General features: G+C 38.6%; 1 protein-coding gene across 1 annotated transcript; it reads right to left on the bottom strand.

Annotated features, from left to right (window-relative positions):
- Positions 1-1,163: 1,163 nt before the first annotated feature.
- Positions 1,164-23,201, bottom strand: txlnbb (taxilin beta b). The gene is made up of 10 exons (XM_061896341.1): positions 23,107-23,201; positions 15,743-15,966; positions 15,575-15,666; positions 7,408-7,578; positions 7,144-7,338; positions 5,616-5,735; positions 5,480-5,554; positions 5,321-5,413; positions 3,548-3,643; positions 1,164-1,615 (listed from the first exon to the last, which is right to left on the bottom strand). Exons 2-10 carry the CDS (start codon positions 15,945-15,947, stop codon positions 1,217-1,219), a joined length of 1,446 nt encoding a protein of 481 aa, XP_061752325.1. The 5' UTR covers positions 15,948-15,966; positions 23,107-23,201; the 3' UTR covers positions 1,164-1,216.
- Positions 23,202-24,869: the final 1,668 nt, after the last annotated feature.

Here is a 24,869-nt window from a genome sequence, read left to right as displayed (position 1 = left end):
TCCACTGTAATGATACCAAGTATAATAGCGTATCTAGTCAATACTACTATGATTATATGGACACAGAATATTTTTTCCCTTTTTAAAAAATGGATATTGTGTTGATAAAGTGAGTAAATATGTCCCTGGACACACGAGGACTTTGAATACGACCAATGTATGATCCTGTAACTACTTGGTATCAGCTCGATACCTACATGTGTGGTATCATCCAGAACTAATGTCCAGTATCAAAGAAGAGAAGAATAAGTGATTATTACATTTGAACAGAAGTGTAGATAGAACATGTTAAAACAGAAAATAATGAACAAGTAGATTAATGATCCATTTTTTACAGTTTGTCCCTCATAATGTGTATAAAATAATAGGTGTATAAATGACACAATATGTTAGTGCAGACTAATTAGGAGTCTTTGTTTGTTTACTTACTACTAAAAGACAAGTTGTCTAGTATGTTCAACATTTTATTGAAGGACTAAATGACAATAATAAACTTATGTTTCATCTACACTAACATGTTTTGTTACAATAAAGCCAATAATGACATTTTTTTTGTGGTCCCCTTTTATTTTGAAAAGTATCAAAATACATTTTTGTGCTGATGCTAGTACAAAAATATTGGTATCGGGACAACGCTAGCTGGACAACTAATCAAATTTGAATCCCGATTTAGAGTGTGTGTACAGTTCATGGAGAAAGGACACATTTTGGCCTAAAAACTAAAGAGGAATTGAATGTATTTCTTTCTTTATTTGCTCCGGCAGACAAACTTATTTAGCAACACTTCATGGCTCTTTGGAATGTGACACACATGCAAAACGGCAACCACCGTAAAGCAAGAATGTTTGTCCATGTCCCGCCCCTAATTTGTGTGTGCAGAGGTGTACTTGTAACAATTGTATAGACTTGATGATACTATTTATAGTTGTGAGGGGGGGGGGGGGGGCACACAAGATAAAATAGAGAAGCATGACTCTAAAAAAAACACGTTATTTGAGTACAACTTCTGGCTACCTCTTATAACGTCGTTTCGCAAAGACAGTTTTTGGAGGTGTAGGTCGTCTACAGCCACAAAACACTCGTCGTTAGATTGCAAGACAAGACGGATATTTGTTGGGAAAAAAAATAAAGAATTTGATTGGATGCTGAAGACAAAAGTCAACTTTTGTTTTGTGCGAGACAGGAAGCGTTTATTAACACGTAAAAAGCTTTGGTTTCAATCGACGGACTCCGGTTCTTCTTGAGGTCCAGAGTTCTGGAGAGCTTCGCCGTCGCTGATCTCTGTGCAGTTCTCCACGCGGTCCCGGGTGGCGTGGGAAGGTCCTGGAGAGCCCTGGTCCCTGGCGACCACGGGGGGGACCGTGAAGGAGGCGGCCAGCTCCTTCAGAAGAGCCTGTTCGCTTTTCAGCTTGGCCAGTTCCTGGCCCAGAGGCGTGTCCAAGGTGGGGGTCTCTGGCTCCCCGTGGTGGTCCTCCTTCTCGGTGGCCTCGGCCTCCCCATCTTGGACTTGGCCGGCTTGGACCTTCTTCCTCTCCTCTTGCAAAGCTCTGCAAAGACTCTCCAGCTTCTGGTTCTTGGTGGCGAGCAGCTCCAGTTCCTTGTCCCTCACAGCTTTCTGCAGCAGCAAACACAACATTTCAGCTGCAAAATGTCGTATTTTGCGATAAAAAACCTGGAAACTCAGTCGCCAGAACTTTATCGTAGCAATAAAAGTTGTTCAATTTACAGTAATGCTCTGTAAAATAAACCGCAGGAGATCTATCATGAAGATAAAGGCGGTACTTTATATAGCTCGGTTGGTAGAGTGGCCGTGCCAGCAACTTGAGGGTTCCAGGTTTGATCCCCGCTTCCGCCACCCTAGTCACTGCCGTTGTGTCCTTGGGCAAGACACTTTACCCACCTGCTCCCAGTGCCACCCACACTGCTTTAAATGGAACTTAGATATTGGGTTTCACTATGTAAAGCGCTTTGAGTCACTAGAGAAAAGCGCTATATAAATATAATTCACTTCACTTATTAATGCACTGTAAAAAAGATTGTACAAACCCTGTTTCCATATGAGTTGGGAAATGGTGTTAGATGTAAATATAAACAGAATACAATGATTTGCAAATCCTTTTCAAGCCATATTCAGTTGAATATGCTACAAAGACAACATATTTCATGTTCAAACTCATAAACTCCATTTTTTTTGCAAATAATAAATAACTTTGAATTTCATGGCTGCAACACGTGCCAAAGTAGTTGGGAAAGGGCATGTTCACCACTGTGTTACATCACCTTTTCTTTTGACATAATGCACCACACATTTTCCATGGGAGACAGGTCTGGACTGCAGGCGGGCCAGGAAAGTACCCGCACTCTTTTACTACGAAACCACGCTGTTGTAACACGTGGCTTGGCATTGTCTTGCTGAAATAAGCAGGGGCGTCCATGATAACGTCGCTTGGATAACAACATATGTTGCTCCAAAAGCTGTATGTACCTTTCAGCATTAATGGTGCCTTCACAGATGTGTAAGTTACCCATGCCTTGGCCACTAATACACCCCCATACCATCACACATGCTGGCTTTTACACTTTGCGCCTATAACAATCTGGATGGTTATTTTCCTCTTTGTTCTGGAGGACACCACGTCCTCTGTTTTCAAATATAATTTGAAATGTGGACTCGTCAGACCACAGAACACTTTTCCACTTTGCATCAGTCCATCTTAGATGAGCTCGGGCCCAGCGAAGCCGGCGATGTTTCTGGGTGTTGTTGATAAATGGGTTTGGCTTTGCATAGTAGAGTTTTAACTTGCACTTACAGATGTAGCGACCAACTGTAGTTACTGACAGTGGTTTTATGAAGTGTTGCTGAGCCCATGTGGTGATCTCCTTTACACACAGATGTCGGTTTTTGATGCAGTACCGCCTGAGGGATCAAAAGTCCGTAATATCATCGCTTACGTGCAGTGATTTCTCCAGATTCTCTGAACCTTTTGATGATTTTACAGACCGTAGATGGTAAAATCCCTAAATTCCTTGCAATAGCTCGTTGAGAAATGTTGTTCTAAAACTGTTCCACAATTTGCTTACAAAGTGGTGACCCTCACCCCATCCTTGTTTGTGAATTACTTAGCATTTCATGGAAGCTGTTTTTATATCCAATCATGGCACCCACCTGTTCCCAATTAGCCTGCACACCTGTGGGATGTTCCAAATAAGTGTTTGATGAGCATTCCTCAACTTTATCAGTATTTATTGCCACCTTTCCCAACTTCTTTGTCACATGTTGCTAGCATCAATTTCTAAAGTTAATGATTATTTGCAAAAAAAACTCAAATTTTTGAGTTTGAACATGAAATATGTTGTCTTTGTAGCATATTCAACTGAATATGGCTTGAAAAGGATTTGCAAATCATTGTATTCTGTTTATATTTACATCTAACACAACTTCCCAACTCATATGGAAACGGGGTTTGTAAATATTTTATTCCCAATGTTGACGTCACACACATTTGGGTTAACAAAGAGGAAAAGAAGAAGAAAAAAAGTGTCTCACATCGGCCGCCATGTCCAGCAGGCTCTTGTTGCAGCCGTCAAAGCGACTCTTCCACGACTGACTCTCCTTCTCCAGCTTCCTCATCTTCTTGGCCATCTTGGACACAGACACACAGGTGACGGAGGAAGCACTGACAGACACACAGGTGACGGAGGAAGCACTGACAGACAGAGAGGTGACGGAGGAAGCACTGACAGACACACAGGTGACGGAGGAAGCACTGACAGACAGACAGGTGACGGACAAAGCACTGACAGACCGACAGGTGACGGAGGAAGCACTGACAGACACACAGGTGACGGAGGAAGCACTGACAGACAGACAGGTGACGGAGGAAGCACTGACAGACAGACAGGTGACGGAGAAAGCACTGACAGACAGACAGGTGACGGAGGAAGCACTGACAGACAGACAGGTGACGGAGGAAGCACTGACAGACAGAGAGGTGACGGAGGAAGCACTGACAGACAGACAGGTGACGGAGGAAGCACTGACAGACAGACAGGTGACGGAGGAAGCACTGACAGACAGACAGGTGACGGAGGAAGCACTGACAGACACACAGGTGACGGAGAAAGCACTGACAGACACACAGGTGACGGACAAAGCACTGACAGACAGACAGGTGACGGAGGAAGCACTGACAGACAGACAGGTGACGGAGGAAGCACTGACAGACACACAGGTGACGGAGGAAGCACTGACAGACAGACAGGTGACGGAGGAAGCACTGACAGACAGAGAGGTGACGGAGGAAGCACTGACAGACAGACAGGTGACGGAGGAAGCACTGACAGACAGAGAGGTGACGGAGGAAGCACTGACAGACACACAGGTGACGGAGGAAGCACTGACAGACAGACAGGTGACGGAGGAAGCACTGACAGACAGAGAGGTGACGGAGGAAGCACAGACAGACAGACAGGTGACGGAGGAAGCACTGACAGACAGAGAGGTGACGGAGGAAGCACAGACAGACAGACAGGTGACGGAGGAAGCACTGACAGACAGAGAGGTGACGGAGGAAGCACAGACAGACAGACAGGTGACGGAGGAAGCACTGACAGACAGACAGGTGACGGAGGAAGCACTGACAGACAGACAGGTGACGGAGGAAGCACTGACAGACAGGTGACAGAGGAAGCACAGACAGACAGAGAGGTGACGGAGGAAGCACAGACAGACAGACAGGTGACGGAGGAAGCACTGACAGACAGACAGGTGACGGAGGAAGCACTGACAGACAGACAGGTGACGGAGGAAGCACTGACAGACAGACAGGTGACGGAGGAAGCACTGACAGACAGACAGGTGACGGAGGAAGCACTGACAGACAGGTGACAGAGGAAGCACAGACAGACAGAGAGGTGACGGAGGAAGCACAGACAGACAGACAGGTGACGGAGGAAGCACTGACAGACAGACAGGTGACGGAGGAAGCACTGACAGACAGACAGGTGACGGAGGAAGCACTGACAGACAGACAGGTGACGGAGGAAGCACTGACAGACAGGTGACAGAGGAAGCACAGACAGACAGAGAGGTGACAGAGGAAGCACAGACAGACAGAGAGGTGACGGAGGAAGCACTGACAGACAGACAGGTGACGGAGGAAGCACTGACAGACAGACAGGTGACGGAGGAAGCACTGACAGACAGACAGGTGACGGAGGAAGCACTGACAGACAGGTGACAGAGGAAGCACAGACAGACAGAGAGGTGACGGAGAAAGCACTGACAGACAGACAGGTGACGGAGGAAGAGCTCCCTCACTTTCTCCATGTCTTGCTTGAAGCTGCTGTAGATGCTGTTGCTCTTGGACACGCTGCCCTGGAACTCATCCAACTTCTGGGAGTACACCTGCAGCTGAGGAGAAGACAGAAGAAGGCGGCGTGAAGACTTTCCAAGCTGCTGGTCACCACATGTCCTCACCTGTGCCTTCATGTCGGCTTCTTGCTCCTTCAGCAGCTTCACCTGAGACTTCCACTGGGCGGCGTGCTGCAGCAGCTGCAGGCCACACGGTGAACGGTAAGCGCGCCCAAGGTGGACCTCGGCACATGTGACCTACCAGCTCTTTCTCCAGCTTGTGCTTCTCCTGCGCCTCCTTCAGCAGGAGGTTGGCCTGCGTCACCTTGGTCTCCAGCAGCTTCTCCTTCAGGTCTCGGTGCTTGAACACCTTCTCCAGGTTCTGGAACACATCTTACTTGTCCATGGGTGCAAAAACACTCGGCCTCAGTTTTTACACGTGTCGACTTTTGTTAGCTCGCTGCTACTATAAGCCGCTAAAAATTGTTTGTCTGCGTCAGCACTTATAATAACAATATTGCTGATAATGTAAATGTACTATTAATGTATCATATTGCAGTCTACACGTATCTCTTATGTGTGACTGCCATCATATTGCAGTCTACACGTATCTCTTATGTGTGACTGCCATCATATTGCAGTCTACACGTATCTCTTATGTGTGACTGCCATCATATTGCAGTCAACACGTATCTCTTATGTGTGACTGCCATCATATTGCAGTCTACACGTATCTCTTATGTGTGACTGCCATCATATTGCAGTCTACACGTATCTCTTATGTGTGGCTGCCATCATATTGCAGTCTACACGTATCTATTATGTGTGACTGCCATCATATTGCAGTCTACACGTATCTCTTATGTGTGACTGCCATCATATTGCAGTCAACACGTATCTCTTATGTGTGACTGCCATCATATTGTAGTCTACACGTATCTCTTATGTGTGACTGCCATCATATTGCAGTCTACATGTATCTCTTATGTGTGACTGCCATCATATTGCAGTCTACACGTATCTCTTATGTGTGACTGCCATCATATTGCAGTCTACACGTATCTCCTATGTGTGACTGCCATCATATTGCAGTCTACACGTATCTCCTATGTGTGACTGCCATCATATTGCAGTCTAAACGTATCTCTTATGTGTGACTGCCATCATATTGCAGTCTACACGTATCTCTTATGTGTGACTGCCATCATATTGTGGTCTACACGTATCTCTTATGTGTGACTGCCATCATATTGCAGTCTACACGTATCTCTTATGTGTGACTGCCATCATATTGCAGTCTACACGTATCTCTTATGTGTGACTGCCATCATATTGCAGTCTACACGTATCTCTTATGTGTGACTGCCATCATATTGCAGTCTACACGTATCTCTTATGTGTGACTGCCATCATATTGCAGTCTACACGTATCTCTTATGTGTGACTGCCATCATATTGCAGTCTACACGTATCTTTTATGTGTGACTGCCCTCTAGTGGTCACACTTATCATTTCGACATGTACCAAATAGAATTACATTGAGGTCGGTAAGCACAACCAGAATTATTAGTCCATTATAAGGCGCAGTGTTGATTTTTGAGAAAATGAAAGGATTTTAAGTGCGCCTTTCTATTCCGAAAAAGAGGTTACTTTATCGAGGCTTGTTATGTCCAGGCCTTCGCGGAGCACGTTAAAGTGACGGGGCGGAAAGGGATTGCGGGTGTAATGGGAACGACACGAGCCGGGGGCTTGGGAGCGTTTGCCCCGGCAGAAGCGGCGCTGCAACATACCGCCTCCCGCTGGTCGTACTGAGTAATGAGGCCCTTCAGCTTGTGGGCCAGGGCGGCGTTCTCCTGGCAGAGTTTGGTGTTGCGGCCGCTGTGCTCCTCGATCTGAGCCTGGATGTCGCCCAGCGTCCCCTGGAAGTGCGTGGTGATCTCCTTGCGCTTCAGGTCGTCCTCCCGGCACCTCTGCAGCGTCTCCTCCTGCCTCGCAAACACGGCCGTCAGCGTTTTGAATGATCAGCCCAGGTTTTGATTTGAAACATTTGAAACCTTCAAGGTCTTGTTGTGCCTCTGCAGTTCTCGACACAGTCCCTCCAGTTTGCTGCGAGCCAACACGGCCCGGCTGTGCTCGCTCTGGAGCTGGTCCTTCTCCTTCATGGTCTGCAGCAGCTTCTTCTGCAGGACCTTCAGCTGCTTCTGGTCACTCCTGTGCTCCTCCAGCTAAAACAACAACAACATCAACGCCGGTAAACAGGAAGTGCCTCACATGCCATATAAAGCCGAGATGTCTCCGGATTAGTTTGGGTTATTTCAGTCGTCGATACCTGAGAATTTCTACGAGAATTTCTCTTGGTTGCTTTGTTGGGTCTGCTCCCTTTGTTGTGGTTTTACTTTTGTGGCGTTGTGTAGAAGTGTCTGGTTGCATCAGCTCTGCTCTTTTAATGTCTTTAATGTCCTTTGTGTTCTTTGATGTTTGATGAGGTTCATGTGTGCTATGGTTATAAGGGTTTTTTCCTCTTGCTTGGCCTCAGTCTGGATCCCCCTCCCCAGGGCCCCAGGCTTAGACTTAAAAGGTGATTTTCAAGACAAAAAAATGTTTTTCAAGGTAAAAGTTGATTTTCAAGACGAAAAATTATTTTCAAGGTAAAAGTGGATTTTCAAGACAAAATAAATGTTTTTTTAAGATAAAAGTTGATTTTCAGGTAAAAGTTGATTTTCAAGACAAAAAACGATTTTCAAGGTAAAAGTTGATTTTCAGGACCAAAAATGATTTTCAAGGTAAAAGTTGATTTTCAAGACAAAAAAAAAACGTTTTTTAAGGTAAAAGTTGATTTTCAAGGTAAAAGTTGATTTTCAAGACAAAAAAAATGTTTTTTTAAGATAAAAGTTGATTTTCAAGGTAAAAGTTGATTTTCAAGACAAAATATGCTTTTCAAGGTAAAAGTTGATTTTCAAGACAAAAAAACGTTTTTTAAGGTAAAAGTTGATTTTCAAGGTAAAAAAAAATGTTTTTTAAGATAAACGTTGATTTTCAAGGTAAAAGTTGATTTTCAAGACAAAAAAGGATTTTCAAGGTAAAAGTTGATTTTCAAGACAAAAAATGATTTTCAAGGTAAAAGTTGATTTTCAAGGTAAAAGTTGATTTTCAAGACAAAAGCTGATTTTCAAGACAAAAAACGTTTTTAAGGCAAAAGTTGATTTTCAAGGTAAAAGTTGATTTTCAAGACAAAAAAAATGTTTTTTTAAGATAAAAGTTGATTTTCAAGGTAAAAGTTGATTTTCAAGACAAAAAATGCTTTTCAAGACAAAAGTTGATTTTCAAGACAAAAAAACGTTTTTTAAGGTAAAAGTTTATTTTCAAGGTAAAAAAACGTTTTTTAAGGTAAAAGTTGATTTTCAAGGTAAAAAAAATGTTTTTTAATATAAAAGTTGATTTTCAAGGTAAAAGTTGATTTTCAAGACAAAAAAACGTTTTTTAAGGTAAAAGTTGATTTTCAAGGTAAAAAAAAATGTTTTTTAAGATAAACGTTGATTTTCAAGGTAAAAGTTGATTTTCAAGACAAAAAATGATTTTCAAAGTAAAAGTTGATTTTCAAGGTAAAAGTTGATTTTCAAGACAAAAGTTGATTTTCAAGACAAAAAACGTTTTTAAGGCAAAAGTTGATTTTCAAGGTAAAAGTTGATTTTCAAGACAAAAAAAATGTTTTTTTAAGATAAAAGTTGATTTTCAAGACAAAAAATGCTTTTCAAGACAAAAGTTGATTTTCAAGACAAAAAAACGTTTTTTAAGGTAAAAGTTTATTTTCAAGGTAAAATAACGTTTTTTTAAGGTAAAAGTTGATTTTCAAGGTAAAAAAAATGTTTTTTAATATAAAAGTTGATTTTCAAGGTAAAAGTTGATTTTCAAGACAAAAGTTGATTTTCAAGACAAAAAACGTTTTTTAAGGCAAAAGTTGATTTTCAAGGTAAAAGTTGATTTTCAAGACAAAAAAAATGTTTTTTTAAGATAAAAGTTGATTTTCAAGGTAAAAGTTGATTTTCAAGACAAAATATGCTTTTCAAGGTAAAAGTTGATTTTCAAGACAAAAAAACGTTTTTTAAGGTAAAAGTTGATTTTCAAGGTAAAAAAAAATGTTTTTTAAGATAAACGTTGATTTTCAAGGTAAAAGTTGATTTTCAAGACAAAAAAGGATTTTCAAGGTAAAAGTTGATTTTCAAGACAAAAAATGATTTTCAAGGTAAAAGTTGATTTTCAAGGTAAAAGTTGATTTTCAAGACAAAAGCTGATTTTCAAGACAAAAAACGTTTTTAAGGCAAAAGTTGATTTTCAAGGTAAAAGTTGATTTTCAAGACAAAAAAAATGTTTTTTTAAGATAAAAGTTGATTTTCAAGGTAAAAGTTGATTTTCAAGACAAAAAATGCTTTTCAAGACAAAAGTTGATTTTCAAGACAAAAAAACGTTTTTTAAGGTAAAAGTTTATTTTCAAGGTAAAAAAACGTTTTTTAAGGTAAAAGTTGATTTTCAAGGTAAAAAAAATGTTTTTTAATATAAAAGTTGATTTTCAAGGTAAAAGTTGATTTTCAAGGTAAAAAAAAAAGTTTTTTAAGATAAACGTTGATTTTCAAGGTAAAAGTTGATTTTCAAGACAAAAAATGATTTTCAAAGTAAAAGTTGATTTTCAAGGTAAAAGTTGATTTTCAAGACAAAAGTTGATTTTCAAGACAAAAAACGTTTTTAAGGCAAAAGTTGATTTTCAAGGTAAAAGTTGATTTTCAAGACAAAAAAAATGTTTTTTTAAGATAAAAGTTGATTTTCAAGGTAAAAGTTGATTTTCAAGACAAAAAATGCTTTTCAAGACAAAAGTTGATTTTCAAGACAAAAAAACGTTTTTTAAGGTAAAAGTTTATTTTCAAGGTAAAAAAACGTTTTTTAAGGTAAAAGTTGATTTTCAAGGTAAAAAAAATGTTTTTTAATATAAAAGTTGATTTTCAAGGTAAAAGTTGATTTTCAAGACAAAAAAAACGTTTTTTAAGGTAAAAGTTGATTTTCAAGGTAAAAAAAAATGTTTTTTAAGATAAACGTTGATTTTCAAGGTAAAAGTTGATTTTCAAGACAAAAAATGATTTTCAAAGTAAAAGTTGATTTTCAAGGTAAAAGTTGATTTTCAAGACAAAAGTTGATTTTCAAGACAAAAAACGTTTTTAAGGCAAAAGTTGATTTTCAAGGTAAAAGTTGATTTTCAAGACAAAAAAAATGTTTTTTTAAGATAAAAGTTGATTTTCAAGACAAAAAATGCTTTTCAAGACAAAAGTTGATTTTCAAGACAAAAAAACGTTTTTTAAGGTAAAAGTTTATTTTCAAGGTAAAATAACGTTTTTTTAAGGTAAAAGTTGATTTTCAAGGTAAAAAAAATGTTTTTTAATATAAAAGTTGATTTTCAAGGTAAAAGTTGATTTTCAAGACAAAAGTTGATTTTCAAGACAAAAAACGTTTTTTAAGGCAAAAGTTGATTTTCAAGGTAAAAGTTGATTTTCAAGACAAAAAAAATGTTTTTTTAAGATAAAAGTTGATTTTCAAGGTAAAAGTTGATTTTCAAGACAAAATATGCTTTTCAAGGTAAAAGTTGATTTTCAAGACAAAAAAACGTTTTTTAAGGTAAAAGTTGATTTTCAAGGTAAAAAAAAATTTTTTTTAAGATAAACGTTGATTTTCAAGGTAAAAGTTGATTTTCAAGACAAAAAAGGATTTTCAAGGTAAAAGTTGATTTTCAAGACAAAAAATGATTTTCAAGGTAAAAGTTGATTTTCAAGGTAAAAGTTGATTTTCAAGACAAAAGCTGATTTTCAAGACAAAAAACGTTTTTAAGGCAAAAGTTGATTTTCAAGGTAAAAGTTGATTTTCAAGACAAAAAAAATGTTTTTTTAAGATAAAAGTTGATTTTCAAGGTAAAAGTTGATTTTCAAGACAAAAAATGCTTTTCAAGACAAAAGTTGATTTTCAAGACAAAAAAACGTTTTTTAAGGTAAAAGTTTATTTTCAAGGTAAAAAAACGTTTTTTAAGGTAAAAGTTGATTTTCAAGGTAAAAAAAATGTTTTTTAATATAAAAGTTGATTTTCAAGGTAAAAGTTGATGTTCAAGACAAAAAAACGTTTTTTAAGGTAAAAGTTGATTTTCAAGGTAAAAAAAAATGTTTTTTAAGATAAACGTTGATTTTCAAGGTAAAAGTTGATTTTCAAGACAAAAAATGATTTTCAAAGTAAAAGTTGATTTTCAAGGTAAAAGTTGATTTTCAAGACAAAAGTTGATTTTCAAGACAAAAAACGTTTTTAAGGCAAAAGTTGATTTTCAAGGTAAAAGTTGATTTTCAAGACAAAAAAAATGTTTTTTTAAGATAAAAGTTGATTTTCAAGACAAAAAATGCTTTTCAAGACAAAAGTTGATTTTCAAGACAAAAAAACGTTTTTTAAGGTAAAAGTTTATTTTCAAGGTAAAATAACGTTTTTTTAAGGTAAAAGTTGATTTTCAAGGTAAAAAAAATGTTTTTTAATATAAAAGTTGATTTTCAAGGTAAAAGTTGATTTTCAAGACAAAAAAATGTTTTTTAAGGTAAAAGTTGATTTTCAAGACAATAAAATGATTTTCAGTGGATGGTAACCACAGGCCGCAGGGCAACCTGAACTCAAAGCAAACACGTCGTGTGATAACTTACAGTACATACAACTATTAACTTCCATGCAACTATTCTGACACACAGGTTATTACCCGCATGCATAATGAAGATTAATATAAAAATAATTTAAAAAAAAGCTTCCCTCTGAAAGCAGCCATGACTGCGATGTGGCCCTCAATGAAAATGAGTCTGACACCCCGGTATTGAACAGAAAAAGTGTGGCCCCTCTACTGTAGAGTTTTGTTGGCAGCTTTTGGATGGCTTTTCAGAGGATTTTGTGGGCAAAATAGAGAGCCCCCATCTACATTGTTAGCAACATTTTATGTGTTTATTTATCAACAACTTACAATTGATTTAAAAAAAAAGAAAAACATGTGTCCATGTTTTAAATTGGGGACGGCCTGGCGCAGTGGAAGAGTGGCCGTGCCGGTAACTTGAGGGTTCCTGGTTCGATCCCCACCTTCTACCAACCTCGCCACGTCCCTTGTGTCCTGAGCAAGACACTTCACCCTTGCTCCTGATGGGTGCTGGTTCAACCCTCGCATGGCAGCTCCCGCCATCAGTGAGTGAAAGTGTGTGTGAATGTGTGAATGTGGAAATAGTGTCAAAGTGCTTTGAAGGTAGAAAAGTGCTATACAAGTATAAGCCATTTACCATTTTGCTGTCTGATTCCAATCAACGCAAGTCATCAGAACCTTACCAACTTGTATTCTTGTCTTCAGGAAAGAAACATGCTTGTATTTTCATTAAACACATTTCACTTGTGAACACCACTTCCATACATAAATCAACATAAATGATGTATACTGTATGCACAATCCCTTCCACTTGGAAGATTGAAAAGTAGCTGGCCTGCAGAAAAAGTGTGCACACTGCTACTGGAGAACATTGTTGGCATGCTTTGGATGGCTTTCCAGGGGGTTTGTTGGCAAAATAGAGAGCCAAGCCAAGCTTATTTTAAAGCGTTATTTTTGTTGTTGTTGCTTTGGTCAATGTAGAGTGAAAAGAGCAACATATTTACCCTCAAGCCCAGTCAGTCCTCTTCTGGTGTGTTTAAAGGCGGCGTGTTTGAGCTTTGAAAATTACAACTGTGATGTCATCAAAAAAGGACCAGTCCATGTTTGTGCACGCTTACGCTGAGAGTTTTTAGGGACAGAAGTATGTGTTTGGGTGTGGACAAGAGGCCTAAACGTCGAGATAAGTATGTGTTGGTGTGCACATGAATTCTGTTCTTTTGTAGGCTGTACTACTAGGTATCGATCCACGTGAAATCAAACAGTGCCATACTTTGATACCTTTGTCGTATGGTTGTACGTTATAGCGGTACTAGTATAGTGCCACGGTACTAATGAATCAAAAACGGTACTATACTCTGTTTGAAAAGAACCGTTTTTTGTTTTTTTTTACAGGCATGACGGTGTCGTTATGGTTTACATTGCTGGTTTTACCAGCAGAGGAGCATGTTGGGCAGCGCACACACACCGAGTACTTACAAGCAGACACAGTGTGTAGACAGAAAAGGGAGAATGGACGCATTTTGGTGTAAAAAGTCAAGATAAAGGTGAAGTTCTAACACTGAAACACCCTCAGGAAGAGCTGCTTTAACACATGGCTAGCTAGCTAGCGGCTAACGTCCATTAGCTGCTTCGGAATCACTAATCCCCGTCTCCATGGCAACAAATAAAGTAAGTTTCTTACGTGTGACATTATCACTGGAGGACGAGGAATATGTAAACATGCTTCACTACACAGCGTAGGAGGATACAATGTAAACAAACGCCATGGGTGGATCTACACCTGACATCCACTGTAATGATACCAAGTACTGGAGTCAATACTAATATGATTACATCAATATTTTTTAACATCACAAAATCTTGTTTCGTTTTTTAAAATACATATTATGTTTATAAAGTCAGTAAATACGTGACCTGGACACATGAGGACTTTGAATATGACCAATGTATGATCCTGTAACTACTTGGTATCAGATCGATACTTAAATGTGTGGTATCATCCAAAACTAATGTCAAGTATCAAAGAAGAGAAGAAGAAGTGATTATTACATTTGAACAGAAGTGTAGATAGAACATGTTAAAACAGAAAATAAGCAGATATTAACAGTAAATGAACAAGTGGGTTAATAATCCATTTTTACAGTTTGTCCCTCATAATGTAGACCAGAGTTGTAACAATACCAATATTTTGTATCTAAAACATTTTGATACTTTTCAGTACTTTTCTAAATAAAGGGGACCACAAAAAAATGTCATTATTGTTTTTATTGTAACAAAACATGTTAGTGTAGACGAAACATAAGTTTATTATTGTCATTTAGTCCTTCAATAAAATGTTGAACATACTAGACAACTTGTCTTTTAGTAGTAAGTAAACAAACAAAGACTCCTAATTAGTCTGCACTAACATATTGTGTCATTTATACACCTATTATTTTATACACATTATGAGGGACAAACCGTAAAAATGGATCATTAATCTACTTGTTCATTTACTGCTTATTTTCTGTTTTAACATGTTCTATCTACACTTCTGTTCAAATGTAATAATCACTTATTCTTCTCTTCTTTGATACTGGACATTAGTTTTGGATGATACCACACATTAATGTATCGATGCGATACCAAGTAGTTACAGGATCATACATTGGTCATATTCAAAGTCCTCAAGTATTTACTGACTTTATAAACATAATATACATTTAAAAAAACAAAACAAAATAAGATGTAATGGTAGTAGTATCAATTAGATACGCCCCTGTACTTGGTATCATTACAGTGGATGTCAGGTGTAGATCCACCCATCCTCCTACGGTGTGTAGTGAAGCATCTTTAACTATTCCTCGTCCTCCAGTGATAACGCCACTTGTAAGAAACTCTCTTTATTTGTCGCCGTGGATACCAGGATTTGTGATGTAGAAGTAGCTAAAACACTGCAGATGGACGTTAGCCACTAGCTAGCTAGCCATGTCTTAAAGCAGCTCTTCCTGAGGGTGTTTCAGTGTTATAACTTCACCTTTATCTTGACTTTTTACACCAAAATGCGTCCATTCTCCCTTTTCTGTCTACACACTGTCTGCTTGTAAGTACTCGGTGTGCGTGCGCTGCCCAACATGCTCCTCTGCTGGTAAAACCAGCAATGTTATGACGTGACTTTGTGACAAACTAATAGTTGTATAAATGACACAATATGTTAGTGCAGACTAATTAGGAGTCTTTGTTTGTTTACTTACTACTAAAAGACAAGTTGTCTATTTTATTGAAGGACTAAATGACAATAATAAACTTATGTTTCATCTACACTAACATTTTTGTTCAAATAAAACCAATAATGCCATTTTTTGTGGTCTACTTTATATAGAAGAAAACCGGTACCGGTACCAAAATATTAGTATGGGGACAAGCCTAGTAGTGACAACACTGTAAAAACAAATAAAAAACAAGAGGTATTAGGGTGTTGCTGGCGACAACCCCGGCAGGAAGAAAGTGAGTCCGTAGCTCAGCGATGGTGTCAGATATTCACTCACCAGCTCGGCGTGTTTCTTGATGGAAGCTTCCAGCTTCTTCTCCGGCGTGTCCAACTTGTTGAGGCTCTGCATGAGCAGCGTGGCGTCCTTCCCTGAGCGGCGACACGCTTTGATAGAGGACCTCCGCTTTGGATTCACTGCAAACTTCTGGACCGGGTCGGAACCTACCCAGGTTTTTGAGCATCTTCTTCTCCAGTTTCTGGTCCCGCCGGCCGTCCTTGCTGGGTGGCGCCCGGTCCGTGTCGTCGGGCTCCGCGGGGACGGCGTCGGCCTGGTAGGTGCTGATGATGTCCTCCAGCTGCTTGGCCAGGTCCTCCGTCAGGTCCAGGTTGGGACCGCCGGCCTGGGTGCTGCTCGCTGGACACGCCTCCATCTTTTGAAGTTTTCAGTTTCTGCCATAATCCAAGAATTACAGAGTACAGTAGACCAGGGCTGGGGCTTTGGGGCGGTAACTACCGAGCTAAATGCACGGGCTATTCACCTGACAGAGTTCCTTTAGTTTTTCACTGTTAATTGGTTCCATGCATGACCGTGGTGCAAAACCCAAACCCAGTGAAGTTGTCATGTTGGTAAATAAAAAGAGAATATAACAAATCTTTTTCAACTTATATTCAACTGAATAGACTGCAAAGACAAGATATTTCATCTTCACACTGACAAACTTTGGTATGTTTTGCAAATAATCATGAACTTAGAATGTAATGGCAGCAACACATGACATTTTTACCAGTGTGTTACATGGCCTTTCCTTTTAACAACACTCAGTGCAGGTTTGGGAACTGAGGAGACACATTTTTGAAGTGGAATTAATTCCCATTCTTGCTTGATGTACAGCTTAAGTTGTTCAACAGTCTCCCTTCACACATTTTCAATGTCTGGACTACAGGCAGGCCAGTCTAGTACCCGCACTCTTTTACTACGAAGCCACGCTGTTGTAACACCTGGCTCGGCATCGTCTTGCTGAAATAAGCAGGGGCGTCCATGATAACAACATATGTTGCTCCAAAAGCTGTATGTACCTTTCAGCATTAATGGTGCCTTCACAGATGTGTAAGTTACCCATGCCTTGGGCACTAATACACCCCCATACCATCACACATGTGTCAGTTACTAATACACCCCCATACCATCACACATGTGTCAGTTACTAATACACCCCCATACCATCACACATGTGTCAGTTACTAATACACCCCCATACCATCACACATGTGTCAGTTACTAATACACCCCCATACCATCACACATGTGTCAGTTACTAATACACCCCCATACCATCACACATGTGTCAGTTACTAATACACCCCCATACCATCACACATGTGTCAGTTACTAATACACCCCCATACCATCACACATGTGTCAGTTACTAATACACCCCCATACCATCACACATGTGTCAGTTACTAATACACCCCCATACCATCACACATGTGTCAGTTACTAATACACCCCCATACTATCACATATGCTACCTAGAACACTTTGCTCCTGGAACAATCTGGATGGTTCTTTTCCTCTTTTGGTCCACAGTTTTCAAAAACAATTTGAAATGTGGACTCGTCAAGTTTCTGGGTGTTGTTGATAAATGGCTGTGGCTTTGCATAGTAGAGTTTTAACTTGCACTTACAGATGTAGCGACCCGCTGTAGTTACTGACAGTGGTTTTCTGCAGTGTTCCCGAGCCCATGTGGTGATATCCTTTACACACTGATGCCGCTTTTTGATGCAGTAGCGCCTGAGGGATCCAAGGTGCGTAATATCATGGCTCACCTGCGGTGATTTCGCCACATCCTCTGAACCTTTTGATGATATTACGGAGCGTAAATGGTGAAAACCCGAAATTCCTTGCAATATCTGGTGGAGAAATGTTGTTCTTAAACAATTTGCTCAGGCATTTGTTGACAAAGTGGTGACCCTCGCCCCGTCCTTGTTTGTGAACGACTGAGCTGCTTTTATAGCCAATCATGGCACCCACCTGTCCCCAATTAGCCTGCACACCTGTGGCATGTTCCAAAACAAGTGTTTGACGAGCATTCTTCAACTTTCCCAGTCTTTTTTGCCACTTGTGCCAGCTTTTTTAAAAACATGCCGCAAGCATCAAATTCCAAATGAGCTAATATTTGCCAAACATAACCAGTTTGAAAGTTAAACGTCTTGTCTTTGCTGTCTATTCAATTGAATATAAGTTGAAAAGGATTTGTTGTATTCTCTTTTTATTTAGCATTTACACAACGTGACAACTTTATTCATACATTTTAAAGTTTATTTTACATATTTTTAAGTCTTGTTTATGTCTCGCATGGATCACAGTGTTTGTGACACTAAGCCATACTGTTTATGTTGGCTTTTTGTTGGTTTTGTGTTACTTCCTGTCCTGCGCTTTTATTTTGGCGGCTCCTCTGGTTCTGTTGGTGTTTCCTGTCACAGAACACTTCCCCTCACCTGCGCCACCTTAGAAGTGTACTAGCTGTTACCCTTTTTATTCAATTGAGTACATTTTAGAACATTTACAGGCCAAAATGATTACTTTTGTCATTTCCAAGCATCGCAGAAGTATGCCAGCTCCTCTAACTCCACCATCTTTTAGCATTTCAAGAGTCACACCACGTTGTGGTACGACTTCTGCTCTTTGCCTTGCAAAAATGTGCAACCTTAAAACTATTTCCACCTTCAAAACCTTCTGTACGTCCCCCAGCTCTACAACGTTCAAACCGTTCGCATGCAACTTGGAATTTAGTTCCTATTAGTGCGTAAATAATACTTGATGTTGGATATAGAGAACATACAAACCCTTTATTTATTGACTCGAAAATATTAAAGCTCGATGATTTGGTCAAATTGCAAACAGCCAAAATGATGTACAAAGCAAATTATAACCTGCTAGCAAAGAATGTACAACAATTCTTCTCAACTAAAGAGGAGAAATATAACCTTAGAGGAAAATCTCATTTCAAACATTTGTATGCACGTACAACACTCACAACCTTTAGCATATCAGTATGTGGAATTAAATGATGGAATGGATGAAGTAAAGAAGTTAAAGATTGTCCTGATATGATCCACTTTAAGAGGATGTTCCAATTAATAGTGCTTACAAAGTACAAAGAAGAAGAATTAGGAGAAACACTTTCAACCTTATTGAAAATAAGATATTCTTCATCTCAGTATGTTAATAATGACTGGATTAGTTAATTACATGTTACAGAAGTGTTGTGTTACTTTAGTTAATGACATGTTACAGAAGTGTTGTGTTACTTTAGTTAATGACATGTTACAGAAGTGTTGTGTTACTCATTCACAGATGTCATTTTGATATTTGGCTGTAAGAAAAAGTCAGTAGATGAATGTAAATAATTGTGGGTGTTCTGACGTGGGATTAAATAAGATGTGCTTCTTCCTACTCCTTTTCGGACATGATGTGATGTGAGGTGATAAGAAACTGTGTTGTAAATGTGCTCATGTTCCAAATAAACTAGGAAAAGAAAGAAAGAAAGAAAGTGTCTTGCCCAAGGACACAACGGCAGTGACTAGGTTGGTAGAAGCGGGAATGGAACCTGGAACCCTCAAATGAAATGAAAATGAAATGTTTGTTTAATTATTGTTTCTGTAAGACAGAAAACATGACACAAACCTTCCTCGTTTTTAGAAATCACTGTTTATATTAAACATTCTTCACCGATGAGAGGATTTAACGAGAGCCGTTTTGTCCTACTAATTTATGCGCTCCTTGAACGCACCATAGTTTTTTTTTGTTTTTTTTCCATGTCCAACTTTGTCAGACTCAGCCACAGTAAGACAAGTTTCATGCCACTCCTTCTTTGTCTCTTTTTGTCCACCAAATGTTTCACATACTGGGGCGGCATAGCTCGGTTGGTAGAGTGGCCGTGTCAGCAACTTGAGGGTTGCAGGTTCGATTCCCGCTTGTGCCATCCTAGTTACTGCCGTTGTGTCCTTGGGCAAGACACTTTACCCACCTGCTCCCAGTGCCACCCACACTGCTTTAAATGGAACTTAGATATTGGGTTTCACTATGTAAAGCGCTTTGAGTCACTTGAGAAAAGCGCTATATAAATATAATTCACTTCACTTAATTCACACGATGTGTGTGAGTGTACAAACGGGAGCTTTTTTTTATTGTTATTGAGTGTGGCGTGCTAATCAGGCATATTTGGTCACTGCAAGCTAATCCATGCTAACATGCTATTTAGTAGGGCTGCGAATCTGTGGGTGTCCCACGATTCGATTCAATATCGATTCTTGGGGTCGCGAATCGATTATATATCGATTTTTTCCATTCAACGCAATTCTCGATTCAAAAAGGATTTTTTCCTGATTGAAAAGGATTGTGTATTCATTCAATACATAGATTTCAGCAGGATCTACCCCAGTCTGCTCACATGCTAGCAGAGTAGTTGATTAAAAAAAAAGCTTTTATAATTGTAAAGGACAATGTTTTATCAACTGATTGCAATAATGTAAATTTGTTTGAACTATTAAAGGAAGCAAAAATCTGACTTATTTTATCTTTGTGCAAACATTGGACACAGTGTGTTGTCCAGCTTATGAGATGCCATGCAAGTGTAAGCCACTGTGACACTATTGTTCTTTTTGATTATTATCATAAATGTCTAATGATAATGTCAATGAGGGATTTTTAATCACTGCTATGCTGAAATGATAACTAATATTGATACTGTTGTTGATAATATTCACTACTTTTGTTTTGTTCTGTGTGGTGTTTGTGTCTCCTCTCAATTGTTCTGTTTATTGCAGTTCTGAGTGTTGCTGGCTCAGGTTCGGTTTTGGAATTGGATTGCATTGTTATGGTATTGTTGTGTATTGTTTTGTTGGATTGATTTAAACAATAGTTTTTAAAAAATAAAAATGAGAATCAATTCAGAATCGCACAGCGTGAGAATCGCGATTCGTATTCAAATCGATTATTTCCCACACCCCTACTATTTAGGCCAGCTGCATGTACAAATTGCATCATTATGCCTCGTTTGTAGCTATATTTCAACTCATTTAATGTCTTTTACTTGTGTCCTCACTGTATTTAAGTCTCACCTTAAAACTCATCTGTATACTCTAGCCTTTAAATAGACCTCCTTTTTAGACCAGTTGATCTGCCGCTTCTTTTCTTTCTCCTATGTCCCCCCCTCCCTTGTGGAGGGGGTCCGGTCCGATGACCATGGATGAAGTACTGACTGTCCAGAGTCGAGACCCAGGATGGACCGCTCGTCGGGACCCAGGATGGACCGCTCGCCTGTATCGGTTGGGGACATCTCTACGCTGCTGATCCGCTTGAGATGGTTTCCTGTGGACGGGACTCTCACTGCTGTGTTGGAGCCACTATGGATTGAACTTTCACAGTATCATGTTAGACCCGCTCGACATCCATTGCTTTCGGTCCCCTAGAGGGGGGGGGTTGCCCACATCTGAGGTCCTCTCCAAGGTTTCTCATAGTCAGCATTGTCACTGGCGTCCCACTGGATGTGAATTCTCCCTGCCCACTGGGTGTGAGTTTTCCTTGCCCTTTTGTGGGTTCTTCCGAGGATGTTGTAGTCGTAATGATTTGTGCAGTCCTTTGAGACATTTGTGATTTGGGGCTATATAAATAAACATTGATTGATTGATTGATTGATATTTGATTTATATTTGCATGTCTGATAGTTGTTTGTGTGTCATGTCATTATAGATCACAGCAAACACGACCAGAGATAGTAGTAATAAATCCATTAGAAGAAGACGGCCTGCTGTTTCCTTGAACTTAGACAACACATCTATAGCTTTGGACATTCTAAGCAAGACTTTTCTAGGAGTAATCTCAACCTCAGAGAAGCCTCCGTTTTACTAAAGTTTTCTAATGTTTCAAGTACGTGTGCAATGAATATTACATTTCAACATTTCTATCAACAAAGATTTGTGTCAGCCTGTGACAAATTGTCATTTTGATAGTTAGCGTATTTCCTTGAATTGTCACCAGGTATATTTAAAGTATGCACCTGCCTAGAATTACTGCCGGGACAAACTCATTTCGCAAAATAATTAGCGCATGCTTAGCATTACCGCCGGCTCAGGATTAACGCCGGGTCAAACTCATTTCGCCAAATAATTAGCATATGTCTAGAATTTCCGCCGGGTCAAACTCGTCACGTCGCGAGTGACACTTCACCTGTCATCATTTTCAAAATGGAGGAGGCTGATTTCAATCATTTGAAATGGCATAAAGGGAAGAAGATTAAGAGCTATTCAGTAGGATTTAAGGTCCAAGCTATTGAATATGCTAAAAAGAACAGTAAGCAGCTATGTTTTATTAATATACCGTAGCTGCGTGTGTCAAATATGAGTCATTAAATGACTCCCGCCTCCTGGTGGTAGAGGGCGCTAGTGATCCTTCTTGCGACTACTCGGCTGCAGAAGAAGTGACAACAAGCAGCAATAGTTTATTTTTTCCTCTCGCTTGCACTTTTAACATGGAGGATTACATATCTAAAATAAAACCGTTTTCTAAACTGGACTTTCAATCGAAGCAGGAGGTAATATAAGAAGATCCCCATCGAGACAGAGAGACTTTTAAAACTGAAGAAAGATAAGGAAGACTTCTATAAATAAGTTATTGATGCTTTTGATCAGAAGGAGCTGCGCATGGACTTCATTTATAAGTAAAGGTAAGACCATAATAATGTTTTTTTTATTAAATGTGCTTTTCATGATGGTATCCTTACATCACACTCAAATTTATAAGCGCAGGCCTACATTTGCCACATGCCTTTGGTAAGTGCCGTAGTGAGAAGAGGTTTTAAAATAATTAGCGCATGCTTGCCTTTACCACATGCCTTTGGTAAGTGCCAGAGTGAGAAGAGGTTTGAATTAATTAGTGCCCCGGCGGCAATTGAAGGAAATACGGCAACAGCTCATTTAAAGACAACCACCATGTGTTGTCTTCACCATAAGAATTATTTAAGGCTTTTAATTTTTTGCGGCTCCAGAAGAAATTTTTGGTTTATTTTTGGTCCAATATGGCGACTTGTCCAGGGTGTACACTGCCTTCCGCCCGATTGTAGCTGAGATAGGCCCCAAAGGGGAATAAGCGGTAGAAAGTGGATGGATGGATGGATGGCTCTTTCAACATTTTGGGTTTCCGACCCCTGTATTAGTGCCTGTTATGCACATTTGGAGTTTCTTTTAGTTAGTTAAAAGTACTTAAAGAAGGTTATTGTTTGTCTTCTAGTAGCAAACTCCCAGTCCTGTCAGTTCTGCTTTTTACCAAATTAGAACAAGCCGAGCACATGGCACCTGTTCCAGACCCATATTCTATTTTAGGAACTCCTTCCACGGGCAAGACATTTATTTATTTCCTAATCCGACACTATTGCGCGTAGCCGCGGCAGGTGTGCGCGGGGAAAAGTGCGATTTAGCGAGCTTGGCTTTCAGAGTATTCCGCTATGAAGGATTTAGCACAACATGCGGTTATTGACACACAAGATGTTAGTAAGGAGCACATGGAGGGGCGGGAGGGGGTCTTACCAGGACCACGGGCCAGAAGGGTCTGGGGCACGCCGACGGTGCAGAGACAACAGCTGTGATAAGAGCGGCTGAAAATAAACCCGGGGGGGCAGGGACACGACTCAATGTAAAAAAAACAACAACTCAGTGTTGAAAAATGGTTTAAAAACAGTCAATTGAAAACAAACTCTGGTAATGTAAAATATTGATGATTGTTTTTGCAGTGCTTTACTGTCAATGGGAAAAAAATGTGGTATTTTTATTTTTACAGTAAAATTCTGACAACTGTGCTACCAGTTATTTTTTATTATATAATTTATATTTTGTGTTTTTTATACATAGTTCATTATTGTAGATTGTAAAATATTATTTTTAGAATGATATTTTGGTAACTTTTATACCCTAAAATCTACAGATTTTTTTGTTCTTGTTGTTTTTTACAGTTCCATAGATGGAAAAATGACACAACTGTTATTTTTGCATAAAATCAACAGCATTGTTTTTACGGTCCCTAGAAAAAAACGGTAGTATTTTTATTTTTACAGTAAAATTCATACAGCTGAGCTACCAGTTTTTTAATTATTGTAAAATCTATATTTGTGTGGATTTTTTAATGTAAATAGTTACTGTAGATTGTAAAACACTGTTATTTTTACAGTAATATTTTGGTAATTTAGCTGACTTTTTTTACCCTAAAGTCTACTGATTTTAAAAAAACTTTTTTTACAGTTCATTACTGTAGATGGGAAAAACAATACAACTGTTATTTTTACAATATAATTCTGGCAACTTTGCCGCCATTTCTTTTACGTTGCCTTACAGTCAACAAAAAAAACGGTGCTTTTTAATTTTTACATTAAAATTCTGGCAACTGAGCTGCCAGTTTTTTTTTGTTTTTTTTTATTGTAAAATGTAAGTTTTGTGTTTTTTATATAAAGTTAATTGCTGTAGATTGTAAAACAATGTCACTGTTATTTTTACAGTAATATTTGGTAACTATTTTACCCTAAAATCTACTGATTTAATTTTTTTTTTACAGTTCTATGGATGGAAAAATTACTGTTATTTTTACATAAAATCAACAGTCGTTGTTTTTACGGTCCTTACAAAAAAACGGTAGTATTTTTATTTTTACATTAAAATTCTGACAACTGAGCTACCAGTTTTTTTTAAATTGTAAAATCTATATTTTTGTGGATTTTTTAATATAAATAGTTACTGTAGATCAGGGGTCACCAACCTTTTTGAAACCAAGAACTACTTCTTGGGTCCTGATGAATGCGGAGGGCTACCAGTTTGATACACACTTAAATAAATTGCCACAAATAGCCAATTTGCTCAATTTACCTTTAATAAATAAATATAAATATATATATACATACATATATATATATATATATACACGTGTATATGTGTATATATATAAGTGTATATGTGTGTGTATATAGATGTGTGTTTGTGTGTGTGTATATATAAATAAGTATATACGTGTGTGTGTGTATAAATATGTGTGTGTGTGCGTGTGTGTGTAAAACTATGTGTACATGTGTGTGTGTGTGTATATATATATATATATATAAAAGTGTATATAAGTGTGTGTGTGTGTGTGTGTGTATATATGTAGTATACGTGTGTGTGTATGTATATATATATATATATATATTTATAAATGTGTGCATGTATATGTGTGTGTGTATGTATATATATATATGTATTTGTAAATGTGTATATGTATGTATTTGTATATATATATATATGTGTGTGTATATATATCTATATGTATG

This window comes from Nerophis ophidion, linkage group LG03 (assembly GCF_033978795.1).
Source record: "Nerophis ophidion isolate RoL-2023_Sa linkage group LG03, RoL_Noph_v1.0, whole genome shotgun sequence".
NCBI classification, from domain to species: Eukaryota; Metazoa; Chordata; class Actinopteri; order Syngnathiformes; family Syngnathidae; genus Nerophis; species Nerophis ophidion.
This window is presented reverse-complemented; position numbering and strand designations above follow the sequence as displayed.

What these genes read in the sequence shown, in the direction of transcription:
- txlnbb (XM_061896341.1), bottom strand. Translation starts at nt 15,947, where the DNA reads ATGGAGGCGTGTCCAGCGAGCAGCACCCAGGCCGGCGGTCCCAACCTG. An exon ending in GAAGATGCTCAAAAACCTGG is followed by an intron (nt 15,667 to 15,742) that starts GTAGGTTCCGAC and finishes GTCGCCGCTCAG; the next exon opens with GGAAGGACGCCACGCTGCTC. An exon ending in ACAAGCTGGAGAAAGAGCTG is followed by an intron (nt 5,555 to 5,615) that starts GTAGGTCACATG and finishes TGTGGCCTGCAG; the next exon opens with CTGCTGCAGCACGCCGCCCA.